This window comes from Papaver somniferum, chromosome 4 (genome assembly GCF_003573695.1).
Source record: "Papaver somniferum cultivar HN1 chromosome 4, ASM357369v1, whole genome shotgun sequence".
NCBI classification, from domain to species: domain Eukaryota; kingdom Viridiplantae; phylum Streptophyta; class Magnoliopsida; order Ranunculales; family Papaveraceae; genus Papaver; species Papaver somniferum.
The window spans coordinates 151920830-151937429 of NC_039361.1; the positions used below are offsets into that span (position 1 = coordinate 151920830).

Consider the following 16600-nt stretch of genomic DNA (forward strand, 5'->3'; position numbering starts at 1 on the left):
CTAAACAACAACCAAAATCTCATCTCTTTAACTTAAATTTAGCTTACAAAAAAAAAAAAGACAAGGAAATACAACTACAAGTCCGTTTTAAGATGGTAAAATCCACAGTTAAAGTAAAATCTTATTGTTCTTTCTCGAACTCGATGGTAAAGGAAAAGATGAATTTGACCACTTTAGAAGCAGTGATTGTTACAAGTTTGAAATAACCCTCAGCACACTTTGATGTTGCTACTTGAACTTGGAAGGAGGACATTACCACCAATCCACTCACCTTGTAAGAATGCATGGTTGCTGCATCAATTTCTTTGCCTTGTTCGCAATGAATGGATTATACAACTCTTTTCTTTAAGACCAAAATTTCAAGGTTGGCGAAGGAGCCGTCATCAAGAAGGGGCTCATGACATTTTGGTTTGGATCTGCCGGTGGACATGTACAAGGAACTCAACGTAGGAGAGGATACCAGGACTCTTGTCTTCAACCATGTATGAGAAGAATAACATCCCTGCATCAAAAAGGAAAAGCAATTCAGCAAGACTGACAAAAGACTACAGGATCAGCTAAAACAGCCATTAGTAAGCATCAAATTAATATAAGTGAATAGATTAAGCAACCTGATGGATCTCCTTTCTTGCACAGCCGTAAACTGAATAAAGAAAAAGAACAACGATTTAAGAGTAAATTAGTTATGGTTAACATAAATGTAATACATGTGTAGGAAGTTTCATCTAATGCATCAAGGAACCCAAGACAAACATACCGAAGGTAAGAACACCTCTGACGCCTTATCTCATTCACCATAGTATTTAGTTTCTTTGATAACTCGTTGTCATGTTGCTCCAAGACAAACTACAAAAGTCAAAGTGCAGGTCAGAATTTCTCTTACTAGGACTAGTACCCTTCGGTTCATATTGCATCTATGATACGACAAAATACCTGAGTTGGTAGTTCATCGACTGAGGTAACAGCAAAGAGCTTCTGTAGTATATCAGGATCCACCGTTTTGCCTACAAAAAACAAACCATCCTCTCCATTTTCTAAAAGATAGACTCCATCATCTGATATATGTTCACTTGAAAGTGGAATAGTGTCAATAGATGATCCATCTCCTTCCTGTTGATTCCATAGAAAATATAGATTAGCTTGATTGGTTGATCAACTACCTACAAAACTGAGAGTTTCAAACCAAGTTAACTGAAAATTAGGGCATTGTTGTTACCTTTGAAAGAAGATCATGAATTGACATCATCCTGGGATAAACCAATGGCACTGCCATTGGAATAGGAAGAGAGGCAACACGATTTACCCAGTAAGACCGTTCATCTAATCTTCCATCAGATCGCAAACCTATACTTTTGACTAAAGCTGATGCAGATAAAAGAATGAAACAAATAAGTAAAATTGACAATAAAATATTTCTTCACGCATAAGAAAAGGTAGAACTATGAGAGCAAGGATAGATAACTACCTAAGAGATAAAGAGGTAGCAGTTTAAGTGCCTCCGGAAGAATCAACTGTCCAGGAGAAGATACAGTGGCACAGAATTTACGATATGAATGCAGAACGCTCACGCCAAGATTTGTCATTTGCTCCCGTATTTGAATAAGAGGGTTGATAGGAATCTCATTTGCGGCTGTGTGAGAGCGAAAACGCACAAACTTATGAATAAATAAAGTCAAAGGTAGTCAATGACAACCATGCTTCAAAACTGCAAGAACTGGTTTGACTTGCACATCTTACTATCGGCCGCGGTATATTGAAATCATGAATTCCAGTCAAACTATACATGTTATAACTCAAAACTCGATCAAACTCACACGACTTAACCGTATTGTCCAACATCTTTTATGTATGGACTCCATCACAGGCAAACCACACTTTAAAGGAAAAAAAAAAGAGTACAACAATAAGATGGTGGTAATGAGTATTAGTCTTAGTCACCTTGCTTCAAGAAACATGCAAACTGAGTGTCCAAATCAGCTGATCGAAAGAGATTGCTGAGTACAGCAGTGCATGGAAGTGATAAGGTGGTAACTCGGATTCTCCTTTGGCCATATATCGTTGTGTAAAGAAGGGCACACTGGACAGACAATTGAAAAATAAAGTACAATTGTAAATTTCTAATGTCAAAAACAGATTGACCTAAAAACCTCGACTGAACCTCAGAAAGAATCGCATACTGTCAAGAGAATGATTAAGATTGTAAGGATTTTAAAATTACTAAAAAATTAAGTAAAAGCATTTCTTATGTACCTGAAAACCACATTCAGAACCCTCGAGGAACTTATCATCATGTTTAAAGGTGACCATTATTGTTTTGTCACAATCAATCTGCAGCATAAACACGAATTTCTTAACTATGGAAAACAAACCGATGCATCTGGTGTAGATATACTATTCAAGTAAATGATCCGCTTCAAAGATATAATTGATTCAAAATGGAAATCACGAAAAGCTAACATCTGACCACCGACTAATTCTCCTCTTCATCGATCTCAGGATATCATAAGGAATAGCATAAGCATAAAATTAGCACTTCTTCACAAAGAAACTAATGTAAGTGTCTGGAAAACTAACCGCTGGAAGATCAACATCAGTTGGAATGCGCTTGCAGAAGCTTCCAGTGTACTCTTGAACTTGAAGACCCTAAACCAGAAAATAACCATCTCAGGAAATTCCGAGTGGAAGAGAAAAACTCATACAAGACTAGAAAAGCGGACACAGATTTTACATAGAGAGGGAAACTAACCTGACTGCATCTGACGCGCATGACTGCCTCAAAACCTTGAGGTCTAGTAACATTCCATCTAAGATCATTATATAGCTTGGCTGCATCAGAAACCGCTGAAAAGGGATGGTAATAATATACCTTCCAAAGGAGAAAAAGAGTATTAGCTATAAAGTATGTAATAACTAAGGGTCCATAAGAATCCTGGAAGTGTAAAGCTTTCTCATAATTCTGAAATCAGAGAGCAAGATAGCACATCAATACCTGCCCTCCAGTAGTTCTTGGAACAACGGATATAGAAGCAATATCTACATATGTTTGGGTGGTCACAAATATGTCCACACAGACCTGCACAACAGTTGATAACGAAAATTTTGTTAACGTAGCTTGATAACATATGCACACCTGTCAAGGTTCCAAATTTGCAATCACATGAATCCTAGTAATCAGAAAGTAATCAGGAATTCAAGAACATATGCAGGATACCCGTAACACTAATTCTTCTTAAATGGACAAGGGAAGTAAATTGAGACCTAACCTGATACTCTGCGAATTCTATTGCCATTGTTTTTAATGTCTTGTCCGCAGGTTGAAGCAATTTGTGAGTCTCCTGAAATCCAGACGTATAACAGAATTAGCATACATTTACAATATCTTGGCAATGAAGAGGTAAAGGTGAACATTAAATGCAACTATTGATGGAAATTAACATTGGACACCCCTATACCTTCTCTCCAGAAGATGAATTGGATCTTCCATCTGCTTCTCTGGCAGAAAGAGCTCCGAATCCAACTGATGGAAGGACTGCAACAAAAAAGGAAGCCATTTAAAATCTTGAACTGTTTTTCTTGTTTCTTATTACTACTAACCATTGGCTAATGAAATCTTCCTATATCACATAATTAAAGAGAGCTTAAAAGAGATCGTAACTACATTGTTCATAAAATTAAAGATATGCACAGTGCACACCACCTTTTTTCCGGTCCCTTTTCTTCTTCTTTTTTTTTTCTTTTCTTTTTTTAATTTTGAGTTTCTATGAACTTTAGAATAAAAATGACATAACCATTCCTACTTAAGAAAGGTTAAGACATGCAACAACCAAGTACTGTCTGAATAGCAGATTAGTCATTGTTCACGTGCCTAGATAAGCATCAGGCAGAAAGATACCATGCACAAAAATTAAAACTAGAGCAAGATCTTGCCTGACTGAAATACCAGAAGCTTTCCTCCAGTGTTCTTCATTGCCAGAAAAGCTGCCTGAATCAGAGATATAGTGGAGAACACAGTCAGTGCGCCTATTGCCGACAACATAAACTTAAAACTTGCCATTCAGTCACAATCAGAAAGTACTTCCATAAGTGAATTTTCCAATTCAGCAGCTATGACAGTAACGTAAAACAAACCTTGGTAGCTGCACCAAACGCAGATTCTGCGACTCTGTTACTCTGAAACATGTTGGGAATGTTCTCCAGCAATTGCTCTAAATGTTCACGACACTGAAGCCCAGATAGAAGAGGGAAAGTTAATAGAAAATATGAAGACGTTTAACTTCTACAGTGTCAACTTAACAGGTATCCGGGTTGAGAATTGCAATAAAAAGCTACTGACCTCGGAAAGTTGGACAATCACATCAGTTTGAAGGGGAGTATAAACATCTTGGACATCCGGGACGATGAGCATCAAAGGCTGCATATGTTAAGTGGACATAGAATGGGGTAATCATTCACATTGGTGGGCAATTGATTATTCTTTATTAAAACATTGACATTGTAAAGACCCCATTGCATGGTTGGTTTGAGCTAGGCAATTACCTGTTGCAGTACCCTCTTCAGATTGTAAAAATGAATGGTTGAATCAAATGTTGCAATGCCAACCATTGTCCGAGGACCTTCCTGCAGCAACAAAACATTGAACCTATTAAATACTTAAAATTTCATTCTTCCAGTCTCGCCCTCAGTTAAGGCAGGGATGACACTGACACTATGCATAATTAATAAATGAAAAGTACACCACTTCCTAGTGATTGAAATTCACATAGAAAAGCATTCTAAATCGAATATCATCAACAATCATAAACTTCTGGCACAGCAATGACCGAACTTACAGGAAGATCAGCAATAGCTTGACTTATAGCACTGCATGCTGCTGCAGTTGCCCCTGTTTGTATGGCATTCATTGATACATCGACAAGGAAAAAGAACACGGCAGGCATTGGATCACGGACCTGAAGATAAGTGCAAATAAATAATTTAGAACTGCCTCATAGCAGATAAAAAGAAAATACTGCTCATTCTAAATAACTGAAATCGTCTGCTTCCCAGATCACGCTTCCTTTTTCTGATCAACCAAAATGGCCAACGCAGTGAGATAGACTGACTAAAGAAATTTTCTGGGACGGAAAGACGGAACACTCGAAAAATAACATATATTACAGCCCAAATCGTCGGCGATGATAATCATGCCATCAAAAGGTATACCTGACTTCATAACTCTTATTATCCAAATAGTGGCTAAACCAGAACATTACAAGCACAAAGGTAAACTCATGCATTAGAAGTCATATTCACCATGTATTCTTTTGTAGCAACGAATTCAACTGTTCCCCGACATAATTCGGGCCTCTCATCAGCGTCTCTGCGCCTTCCATCTGGTCCTAAATTGCAGTGATAGTCACGAGGAGTTTCATCGCTGAATCCTGAAAAAAGGAGGTGCTTGTTAAATGATCTTTATATGATTCTACATGGTGCTACATTTGCACAGAAGAAACATGAAAATAAGCATAGGAGTTAAAACAGTATGCTAAAAGAGTTTGGCAAATCACAACTATGTTTACCAATTAAAAAAAAAAAGATAGAAAGAAAGAAAGAAAGAAAAGTACCATCTTAAATAAGTAACACCTACCACATAAGTTGCATATAAATCGCCTTCCTTGATCAATGAATTTAAAGAATGGGTTTATATATCCTTTGCAGCGAGAGCATCGAACAGGACCACTTTCTCCAAAATCTACAACCTAGAAACAAATCATTCACATACTATTTAGATCAAAAATGTAACTAATACCAAATGGGATTGAAAATTTTGATTGTGCAGTTTATTACTTAAATCAATAGTAACCATTAATGAAAAGGTAAATACTAAATAGGTATCAAGACACTGTAACTCTAGATATACGCCATTATCTATTTTTCATGTCGTAACCACGATGTTGGGATGGCATATTGGATGAGACAAATGGTTGGACTGAAGAAAAATCTTAATGAAGTACATAATTTAGACAAGGAGGTATAAAAAAGTAATTACAAAAATGTACTACCTGGATAGGTTCCTCAGAAGGATGTGGAAGGGCCAAGGGCTGAACCATCAGAGCCAAATGCATGCTAGATGTTGATAAGAGGTCTCCAGTGCAAGGAATCTAAAGGGGACCAGAGAAAAAAAAAGAAAAAAAAGGACTTTATATTTGAACTCATGTAAAGAAACCAGCTTATAAACAATCCTAGATTATCTCACCGCACCTGATTAATTGTACACCGCATATAACGCGGACTGCAGTTCCCGATATCCTTGACAATGAAATCAGTAGTAGCAGGCTGTATGTAAGATATAAGAAGTATTAGTTCTGTTTCGGCTAATTACAACCACAGAAAGCTTCAACTTGGGGATAAAGAGACAATGATTCTCCCGTTTGAGTCAGTGCTGAGAGCCAGCCCCCATCGGACTACTCACTCAAACCAAGGGTATTAAAATATTGAAAAATATATGTTTGCAATGCAGATACTTCAGACCAGACCACAACACACACACCGAATGGAGAAAGGAAGAGTCTGCTATGTATAAGAGATGAAATCAAATTTGACTAAAACTGTATTCTATAACAAAAAGACGAAGTAGCATACCGGCGGAACGCTAGCTTGACCATTCTGCCGAGTTTGGAATAAAGTCACAGTAGAAGCAGGAATTGGGCGTGGGATTTGATTGGGATCGATTTTGGAGGACCCTGGCACTGCACCCACGTGACTCGATCCCACCTGCATAGCTTGATTTGGTGGAAGCATTTGTGCTCCGTACTGCCCTAAAGGCATGGCACCAGGAAGAGCACCTCCCTAAACAGCGTCAGATAATAATCAGTATCAGAATAAATTTTGCCACTAAATCATCGGATGATCGCACCAGATAAGTAGTTCCAAAACTGGTTAGAATCATTAGTCAAAAGGTCATGTTTGAAATAAGAAATTAAAAAAAGTGTATCACCTGCATGAATTGCGGCCTCATCTGAGGAGGACCATATGGAGAAGAAAATTGTGTTGACATCCCTTGACCTGAAAAGGGTGGTGGCATTCCTTGAGTTTGAGCCGAATATGGTGGTGGCATTCCTTGGTTAGGAGCTGCAAATGGTGGTGGCATGCCTGGATTTCCAGCTGAAAATGGTGGTGGTGGGCCCCCGGTGTGATCCATTGGAGCACCCATAGGTGGACTTCCTGGAAATGCACGTGGGGTTTGGCTGAAAGGACTCCCGGGCTGTGCTACAGGTGGAGGTCCGGAAGGTGGAGGCTGAGCACTTGGAAATGATGAAGGTGGCGGTCGAGCATTTGGAAAAGATGAGGGTGGCGGTTGAGCATTGGGAAAAGATGAGGGCTGCGGTTGAGCATTAGGAAAAGATGAAGGTGGGGGTGGAGCACCAGGAAAAGATGAAGGCGGAGCACCTGGTACAGGTCCTCGTGCAATCATAGGTGGTCCATTACTAAATGCAGTTTGACCACTTGCCGATGGAGCAGGAGGGCCAGTCGTCGCAGGTCCGGAGGCATATGGCCTCACGCCAAAAGGAGACTGCTGTTGAAAAGGAGGTCCTGTCGGTCTTCCCTGTGGCATGTTCTGTGCCATTGGTGGTGGTTGTCGAGGGGCACCTCCTGGTGGAGCTCCTTGAGGAACACCAGAAGGTGGTGGACCTGGACGACCGATTGGAGCAGCACCAGGAAAAGAAGATGGAGGACCAACTGGTGCTGAACCTGGAGGAGGCCCTGTGGGAGGATACGGCATGCGCTGTCCAGGAGCAAAAGGTGGAGGCTGTCGAGGACCAGATGATCCAGGTGGACCACCAGGAGGGCGATTAATTTGTAAGTTTTGCATGTTATTTGCTAGTCCTCCATCGGGTGTCTGTTGGAAATTAGGGTTGTAATTTGGTGGAGGTCCCTGTTGTCTAGGTACCCCAGTGGGTACAGGAGATGCCATTGGAGAACCAAGGAACTAACTTCGTCGATCCTCCAACGCAACTATCTATCCAAGTCTGCAAATTTGATCACACAAAAATATATCAATTACTCCAATTAAAAAAAAAAAATCAACCACTTGTATACTATATCCCCATTCCATTCAAAAACCTAAGCTTTCAATAAATCAAACATCAGCAAAGTAGGCAATTCATTCCAAAATCTGATCTTTATACCAAATTAATCGTTTTTTACACCTAGAATCCAATCTAACAATGTCCACTAACATCAGCTACCATAAATACCTCTTAACAACTCAAGCCCTAGATCAAATTGACAAAATTTGAATTCCAATCAAACCACTAAAATTGACATCTCTCTTCATCACTAATCAAACTCACGGCAATCAGAATAATCAAACTAAATTCCTAATTCCTAATAATCCTAATTCCTAATAATAATGTGACAATTAAAACCCCTAGAATTCCAAATTCCCTAATTAGATCCACAAAAAAACAAACTCAAAACCCTAGAGTTCCAAACATAATCTCCTGAGAATCAAAGTATTCAGATCCAAACGGATGAAAACGTACCTGAATTAGAGATCGGAATCGTGATCGTGATCTTCTGGAGAATATAGAGGTACGGTCAAAGTAAAGAAAGAGAGAAGATCTGACAGTGAGAGAGTAAATATTTGCAGAGAAGAATTAGATAGAAGAAGATTTTGTAATTCACACAAGTTTATGTTGTAATAATAATATTCCGATTTATTTTTGGTTTCGTAAAAGTTTTCAGAGTTACAATAATAAATGGAATTTTCTATATTTATTACGTCGCAAATCTTTGTCCTCGTTACCGTTTTCATGTTTCGGGTTTATGGTCGTTGGTGTCCAACATGGAATGAGGTGTTCGTAAGACATCTAACGCCCACGAGTAAGTGCTCATGGGCATCTTCAAAACCGAGCCAGATTTTGTGCATATCTGTGTACATAGTTGCACACCAAAATTATTCCCATGAAATAAATCTAGCTGTGAGTGTTTTTATTAATGGGGATTTTAACAAAGTGCCACATTTTCAATATCATGTTTAAGAAAATGTCATCGTTCTTTTCAGAATTTATTTAATGCTACACATTTGATCTTTTTCATCCCATTTTTTTCTAAAAACAGTTAACATCCGTTAGAGCATAGGTGGCAGTAATTTGGTTTAGTAAAAGACATTTACACCCTCGAATCATCTCACTATAGTGAGTTAAATCAAGTCATCATTGCGAGTCATTAACGAGTTAAGTCATGAGTGAGAGCTAAATCAAAATCAAGAACTCATATACAAGCCGCAACCAAAGTCGAGAATAACCATCAAAATCAAGAACTCAGATATAACTGGCACCTTATTTCAGCCGTCAACAATCAAAATACATCCCTTTGCAGTCGATGTACACCATCATCTTGAATTCGGAAGCACCTCCATTTTGGTCCAGGATCTGTAGACAGCTACCATTCACGACTAATCCATCCAAAACCCCAAATAAGATTCAACCATCCATACCAAACTACTCTCTAGTGCCTGCAATCATTAGTTGATGTAGTTGATTCCAACTATATTCACGGCTGCAAACTTCCCAGACGGCCATCCTTTTTATTGCTCGACTTCATAAGCACCTTCCATTTGTCCTCATGCTTTCTACTCCTCAGAGATAGCTAACACGAGCAACACCACTTCAGCGAAGCCCATTCGAGACCCACAAAGAACAACCAATTATCTTCTCCACAGTTGTGCGTTTGTTCATTGAGAACTCCGACTTCAGATTACATTTCAGCCATTAGCTTACTAACTAATTCCATTAGGAGCCTGACTCTGCCGCTGTAAACTGCGTTTTGCTCACAAAATTCACAGTAATAATCAGCCATATTCAAGCTAAATTCGTCAATCGATTCTCCTCTTTATACCGGCAGACAAAACCCATCACCACCGGCAATCGAATTCAAGAACCTCAGCGTCACCAATTCACATTTAATCAAGACCACCATTGGGTCAAAACCCATCTAATCAACCAACATACAGGTCATCTTACCCATGATTCTCACTGCGACAATTTCTCAAACAAATCATGCCCATTTGACAAGAGCTAACAGTCCATGAATCTCAGTCCATGCCTTATCTCCAACTCAGCTGATCTTTCTCTCAAAACGAGAACCCATTACCACCAGCAACCATTTTACAAACACCACCTTCGCATGCAATAACTCAGCTGATCTTTCTCTCAAAACGAGAACCCATTACCACTTACTGCACTGCTCTATAATTAAAGTTACCCTTCATTCTTACTTCAATCGCTCCTTGCACCGATTACAATAGCTCAATCATCTTCACCAATTCTCACTGACTCCCTTGATGCCGCTCCATAGACCATTCAATCAATCCCTTAATTAATCCCTGAATTCCACTATTCAATCAATCCGTTAATTAATCATCTACCTAAACTATCTTTTCAAATATATACAGAAGAAAAAGAGAAGAAGAAGAAGAGAGAAAGTTAGGATTTTGGTTCTCCGTCAAAACCTAAGTGGATAGTGGACATGAACGAGATCCGATTTTCTTTTTTATGGATGTCTTTAAGGATCGCGAAGGGTAAATAGGTAAAGATGAATATTTTTTTTGACGGAAAATTTGTGGCATTTTATTAACTCTAAAAAAAATAGTGGCACTTTCTTAAACTGGAAATTGGAAGTGTGGTATTTTCTTAAAATTCCCTTTATTAATTTGATATATATTAGGAAGAGTCCCCGAGTGGTTTATAAACAAAACATTGGCAGGATATCCTGAATGGTGTGTAATCCTTTATAGTTAATGTTCACCTCTCTGCTTACTTCCTTCAGAATATTAAAAGGTGTGTATACAACAAATTCTGCTGTTATCCAAGACAGCATCTATCTAATGCAAGCACAAGCGTGATCAGTGTAAATTTCTTACACTGATACTTACAAATGTAACCCAAATTCAGGTAAGGTACTTAAAATAACATATCAACATGCAGGAGAAGAGCAAAAAAAGGTAGCACCTGGTGTTCCATTAATGATTCACAGTAATAACTGATGTACAAAGAAATTGGCATACAAGGCTATATATAATTCGAAAAAAACATATATGGGTTACTGTTCAGTCACAGAAGAAGATGGGTTACTACTAATAACCCGTTCAATCACAGAAGAAAAGGAACATATACATGTGAATAGTGAAAACGAGGAGTATGAAAGAGAGAGATATCCTTAGTGTTCAGCTGCTAAAATATAATTTCTACATAGATGCATCACAGTGGAAGGTCATTTCTCTGAAATTGCCTTCTGGTACCCATAGTGCTGTGCAAGCTCCTGTTTGCAACACAGCCACTCATCAATTACCCACGGAAGAAATTTCAGAAAGGCATTCAGTTAGAAACTATTTACATATGACAACCATTAACATGGGGACATGGTTGTTAGTATCTTCATCTTCCAGATTATCAAAAACCACAAGTAGATATGACATCAGATTCGGGTTCCCTTTTTTCCATTCTGCCTAATATTCCACAATTACCAGTATGACAGAAATGCCTACGATGGATTCTCTGTTTTAGTTGAACCGGCAGAGTACACATAAGACCCACGTAAACAGTAGGAACACTAAGGATGTATTTTATAATCAAGCTACTGTACATGTAATGCAATTGGCAAGTTTAGGCAAGCACATGTTCAGTATGAAAAATGGCGCACTAACTGTTGGTGCAATGCGGAAATGTGATGGGTTTATGGAAATGATTTAGGAAATGAATTTAGGAAAATGAATTTAAGAAGAGGTTGGTTTAAGAAAAATGAGGCTTTGATTAATTGAAAATGAAAATATGTACAAGGGAACTTTAGTGTACCACTTTGGCTCACTTAGTTTACAAAGAGGCACTTTGGCTCTTACTCTAACTCTAGCTCTCACTCTACCAATTTCTTCACTCACTTGAGTTTTTCGGATGGTTTGCAAGTGAACCATCGTTGCCTATTTATCGGCTTAACGTGACCGATCAATGAGAACTTTCCAGAAAAAGAATTCTCTAGAAATTATTCACGGACCACTCTAGCATATCCTAGTACACTAGTTACTCTAGCTTAATCTAGACTATTTTACATTTCTAGATTTTTCTTTAAACCGACTTCACCCTTATACAATTGAAAATTGCCTAGAGCATTCTAGAGTTTGTTGCCGTACAGACTTGGCCTTGACCAGTCTTGACTAATCTAGATTTTTCTAGATTTGCTTAATCACAAATTAATCAATATTTTTAACACTAACTTACGCAATAGACTGTAGCTGAAAGTGGTGACAAAGTTTTGAAAGATTAAAAAAGAGAAAGTGAGAGATGAGAAACAAAATTCATACCGTTTCTCAGTCAGAATCCGAATCTCCTCCATACTGTCTTCCCAACAGCTTCAAGGAATCATCAGGTGGTCTTACATCTCTAGTTTCAGACGTAGATCCCACGGAAGCGGATGCCACAGAAGCAGCTGCAACATCTCGAATCTCTTCAGCAGACGAGACATGCACCACTCCACCTCCTCCGGTAGATGCAACATATTGACTTTCCAAAACCTTCAAGCTATCATCAAGTGGATTAACATCTTTAGTTTCTGAAGTAGATGCCGTGGAAGTAGATGCCGTGCAAGCAGGTGCCACGGAAGCAGATGCAACACCTTGAGTCTCATCATCAGAAGGGATATGCACCACTCCATCTTCTCCTCCCACCTCCTCCTGGTCAATAACATACGGAGGCTCAGGCTTATTCCAAGTAGTCCTTCCGATTAATCTCCAAGAAGCATCGTGTTGGACTTCGATTTCATTCACTTCTTCGGGTAATGCAGCAAGAATTGGCATTAAATAGCCATCGGATATCAGATCTGTAAATGAGTATCTCTTTCTGCAAACTGGGCATTCCCACTTCACTAGCTGCACCCAAAAAAACAAAATAAAATATAAAAAAACATATCATAAATGTGTTGCAGCACCAAGTCCACCACCACTAATTCAACTAGGCTTCGTTACATATTGGTATTCAGAGAATGGCGTCTCGTTAGAAACAACAGAGACTGCTCTATCATATAAAAAATATTCCAAAACTGATAAAATCTGTAGGTTGCTAAAAAGTTCACGAGAAAACCATGACAGGATTTCATTATCAGGAATTCTATCACTTTCTCAAAATCAAACAGGAACTAGGCAAAATAAAAACATACCCATATTCCCAATGTTCACAAGTTGATGATTCATAACTAGATTACCAAAAAACCCCGATCTTAAGATGAATCTTAGAAACTCAAAAAGGAAAAAGAAGAAGAAAAAAAAAACACGCAAGTAATACTAACCTTCTTAGATGCTTGCGCGTATTGCAGAAACTTTATTAAGTCAAGCAAGTGTCCGCTCTGTTTGAACCTCGCTGAGTGTGTAATTCTGGAATGACTAAACTGCATTCGGGAATAGAAATGCTAATATAGAATCAGGGTGGTATGTTAAAAGAAAGACTTACAGTTACACAATCACCATGACTGCTTGCAGATCCTGTTGGACTTATCGGCAAACTGCAATCTACAAGATGGCCAAGGTTGGATCTAATATATAAAAAATCCAAAAGAAATTAGATTATTTATTTATTTATTTAAACCGACTTACTATTAACTGTCAACGTGCACTCTGTAGGCCACTGGACGCCAGAAGCTGCGTTGTCACGTAGGTTCATGCACCATAGTTGGACTTAATGCGCGTTCTCTTTCAGACGTAAATCATGAACCGGTCTTATTGCAAATGTGCCTCTACCTATATCTTTTCCATCGGATTTAGTAAGTACAGTTGGTGGTAGTAGAGCTTCAGTGTGCTCCCAAAATGGACCATCCATCATGTCGAGATAACAATATGGGCAGTAGTTGCGTGGATAACACGTTTTGTGGAGCCAGGAATCACATTTGTCTCCCTGACACTGGAAATTATACCATTTAACTCCAATCAGATATAAAAGGGATGTTATATTACTAGTACAAAGTTTTAGTGAAGAGAACAAAACCTTTTTTAGGTCAGTAAATGCAGCCTTTGGTGAGTATCGGCATACGCATAATGTGACCTCTTCATGTGGGAACTTAAGCACTATATCTAAATTCATTTTGTTGCTGCACACAGAAAGAATATAGTTGCTTAAAAAGAGTAAAAAACTAGATAACATTGTAGAGAGGAATTGAACAAATAATAAACCGTAAAGAAGGTATCATTTGAAATGCAACATATATAGTAGCCTGGGATATTCATCAAACTATTGTGCAGAAAGTGTGCAAAAGCCGAAATTAGGTTGTCAATGTTCTTAACATCATTCCATCTTCAAAGATCCAAAAAACTTTACAGAGTAAGTTTACAAAGAAGAAAGTGACGATGAGATACAGAAATCCCAAATTTATGGAATAGGGAAGCCTGACTTAACTAATATGCTGTTTGAATCAATAGCATTAGTACTACAGTACATCATATTACGCCCTAGAATACTAATTGAGTGAAAGACACATGTGAAACCCTAAGCCGAGATGATGACAGAAGCTAAACTTCTAAAACAGAAACAAAACCAGTCTAAAACCAAATCGAATCAAATCAAAACAACACCATCAGCATCGTCGGAAACAGGAACAAACACCAACAACATACACAATCGTAACCATCCATGTATTTTTAAAATCGAAAATTAGACCTAGATTCATAAAGTTTTATAGAAACCTAACCTTGGAATACGATCTCGTTCTGGTTATTCAAGAATATGTCGAGCAAATGATCAAGCCTGCAGATGAATTATCGAAATTTCAAACGAATCTCTTAACAGGGAGAGAAAAAGAGGAATCGGGAAAGGAGAGAAAACCTACCTTTCCGTCTAGTTTGTACTGGTGAGAGAAATCCCAAACGAGTTGCTTCTTCTTTTTTCCTAATAAGCCGAAATCCCAATTGAGCGGGATGTTTCTAGTTACAAATCTGTAGCTGCTGATGTGGCAACATCACACCCGTCCACTTATCCAGGGCATTCAGCAGAATACAGGGGTTACATACGTAGGGGTTGAAATGGAAATGATGTTAACACTAGCCGGACGGTCTCTTCGGTGGAATTTTCCAAGGTAGAAATTAACATTTAATTTCATTATTTCTGGGTTTCGGACACTCTATTTCTCCCCTTTCAAGTCCGGTACACAGTAGTCCAAAATTCCATCGCATTAAGAGTTTAGTCCAAACTTTGGACGAGTTAGTCCAAATTTCAGCCGATTCAAAAAATGCCACCATTTTTTCTTATCTTAACTACCCTTCTGTTATAAATGTCTTAATTACCCTTCTGTTATAAATGTCACCTTTTAATTGGCTGATCATGATGTGTGTCGTAACCACAACAAATTAGTCAATATTTTTTCACCTAATTAACAAGTAATATAGTGGTAGTTAAGTTCGTTCCCACGAGGAGCAAGAGGTTTTAATTGTCTTATAATGTCATAAAACTGGATGGGGTGGTGGGGTGGTTGGTAGGGGGGGTGTTTTAGATTTTAAAAAGTAAAAAGAAATAAATAAAGCAATTAAAAGATAAAAGCCAATCAATAAGAGAAATACGATCAAGGAATCCTTCTTCATTGCAAAACAATGATTCAAGTTATGTTTTTATCCATTTCTATTAGTCACGGATTTTCATAAACCGTAGATTAACATGTTCGCTTAGCTAACCTCAAAATTCCTCTTTTCACTGAGTAACAGGTCCACTTAGTTATCAGATTCTATTCTAAAGAACCACCTTGAGGTTCGCTTACAAGATGTAATTCAATGAACGCATTAAGATTTATGAATATAGGTTTGATACTAGTAGTTAAACTCGGTTCGCTCGGTCCACTTTCTAGCGTTGTTTTCACACATAATTTCTCCACGGAATCCCCCCTCAAGATCTCGTGTTTTGTACTGGTGTAAAGAGTCAAGAAACTATTACGTATTCCCTAACTTTTACTAGCTTTAAATTGAGTTAACAAACAATTTAGCGTGCACTCTAAACAACCTATCAAACAATCATAGACACTCATATTAGTAAAAACAAACGATACTCATGTGAAAACTTCAAAGTAGATTTAAAACAAAACTCAAAACATATCAAGAACTAGGAATTCATCCTCAATTAATAATAAAATTAGCTACTCATGCTAAGGAGTTCACACAAATAAAAAAGAAAAGTGTTGTGTGTGTAAAGTTGTGTAAAAGTGTATAGAGAAAAGTAGAAAACTTCTCTATTTATAGGCTTCAATTTGCTTGCAATCTTCTTAGGATTAGGATCCTTTTCCCATTCAATCTCCAAGTCCTTGTCTTTGTAAAATTCCTCCACTTCTCTTCCAAATTTCAGTCCAAATTAACTTCCATATCTAATTCCAAATCCAAGTCTTCACACCCATGAGAAAAGCTCACACAAAAATTCTGTTATTTTTGGTCTCCTGAAAAGTCCTTAGGATCTCCGAAATACGTCCGGAAAAGGCGCCGGAATCTTCTTCTCCGCCAACGGAATATTCCGTCCCGATGTTGTTATAGTTAACTGTCAAACTAACAGTCTGCCGTTAGTCAAAGAAGTCAAGTCTGAGTTAGCCACACCCAGTCAAC

General features: G+C 38.2%; 2 protein-coding genes across 3 annotated transcripts; both read right to left on the reverse strand.

Annotated features, from left to right (window-relative positions):
* Positions 1-8729, reverse strand: LOC113271595 (protein transport protein Sec24-like At4g32640). Its single transcript, XM_026521494.1, has 25 exons — positions 8526-8729; positions 6977-8009; positions 6622-6828; positions 6241-6315; positions 6042-6140; positions 5627-5738; positions 5293-5420; positions 4830-4949; positions 4537-4617; positions 4334-4411; positions 4129-4221; positions 3928-3982; positions 3453-3529; positions 3264-3335; positions 2990-3073; positions 2747-2866; positions 2575-2643; positions 2251-2328; positions 1939-2077; positions 1466-1630; positions 1217-1362; positions 934-1110; positions 758-846; positions 612-643; positions 1-502 (listed from the first exon to the last, which is right to left on the reverse strand). The coding sequence occupies exons 2-25, from the start codon at positions 7952-7954 to the stop codon at positions 396-398; spliced, it is 3381 nt and encodes a 1126-aa protein (XP_026377279.1). The 5' UTR covers positions 7955-8009; positions 8526-8729; the 3' UTR covers positions 1-395.
* A 2243-nt stretch (positions 8730-10972) lies between these two features.
* On the reverse strand, positions 10973-14898 carry LOC113274363 (E3 SUMO-protein ligase pli1-like). 2 transcript variants are annotated; one of them, XR_003322969.1, is made up of 7 exons: positions 14713-14851; positions 14013-14115; positions 13625-13928; positions 13482-13540; positions 13321-13391; positions 12341-12904; positions 10973-11304 (listed from the first exon to the last, which is right to left on the reverse strand). XR_003322969.1 is itself a non-coding variant. In XM_026523774.1 (7 exons), the coding sequence occupies exons 5-6, from the start codon at positions 13423-13425 to the stop codon at positions 12347-12349; spliced, it is 663 nt and encodes a 220-aa protein (XP_026379559.1). In that variant the 5' UTR covers positions 13426-13540; positions 13625-13928; positions 14013-14115; positions 14713-14768; positions 14851-14898; the 3' UTR covers positions 10973-11304; positions 12341-12346. The 2 variants fall into 2 exon arrangements, 1 of the variants encoding a protein (XP_026379559.1); XM_026523774.1 differs by having other exon boundaries at positions 13321-13540; positions 14713-14768; positions 14851-14898.
* Positions 14899-16600: the final 1702 nt, after the last annotated feature.

Coding starts and splice junctions, on each gene's coding strand:
- LOC113271595 (XM_026521494.1), bottom strand. CDS start 7,954: ATGGCATCTCCTGTACCCACTGGGGTACCTAGACAACAGGGACCTCCA. Junction 6,141..6,240: donor TGCGGTGTACAATTAATCAG/GTGCGGTGAGAT, acceptor GGTCCCCTTTAG/ATTCCTTGCACTGGAGACCT. Junction 1,111..1,216: donor TTCATGATCTTCTTTCAAAG/GTAACAACAATG, acceptor TGGAATCAACAG/GAAGGAGATGGATCATCTAT.
- LOC113274363 (XM_026523774.1), bottom strand. CDS start 13,425: ATGCAGTTTAGTCATTCCAGAATTACACACTCAGCGAGGTTCAAACAG. Junction 12,905..13,320: donor ACGCGCAAGCATCTAAGAAG/GTTAGTATTACT, acceptor TTTTGGGTGCAG/CTAGTGAAGTGGGAATGCCC.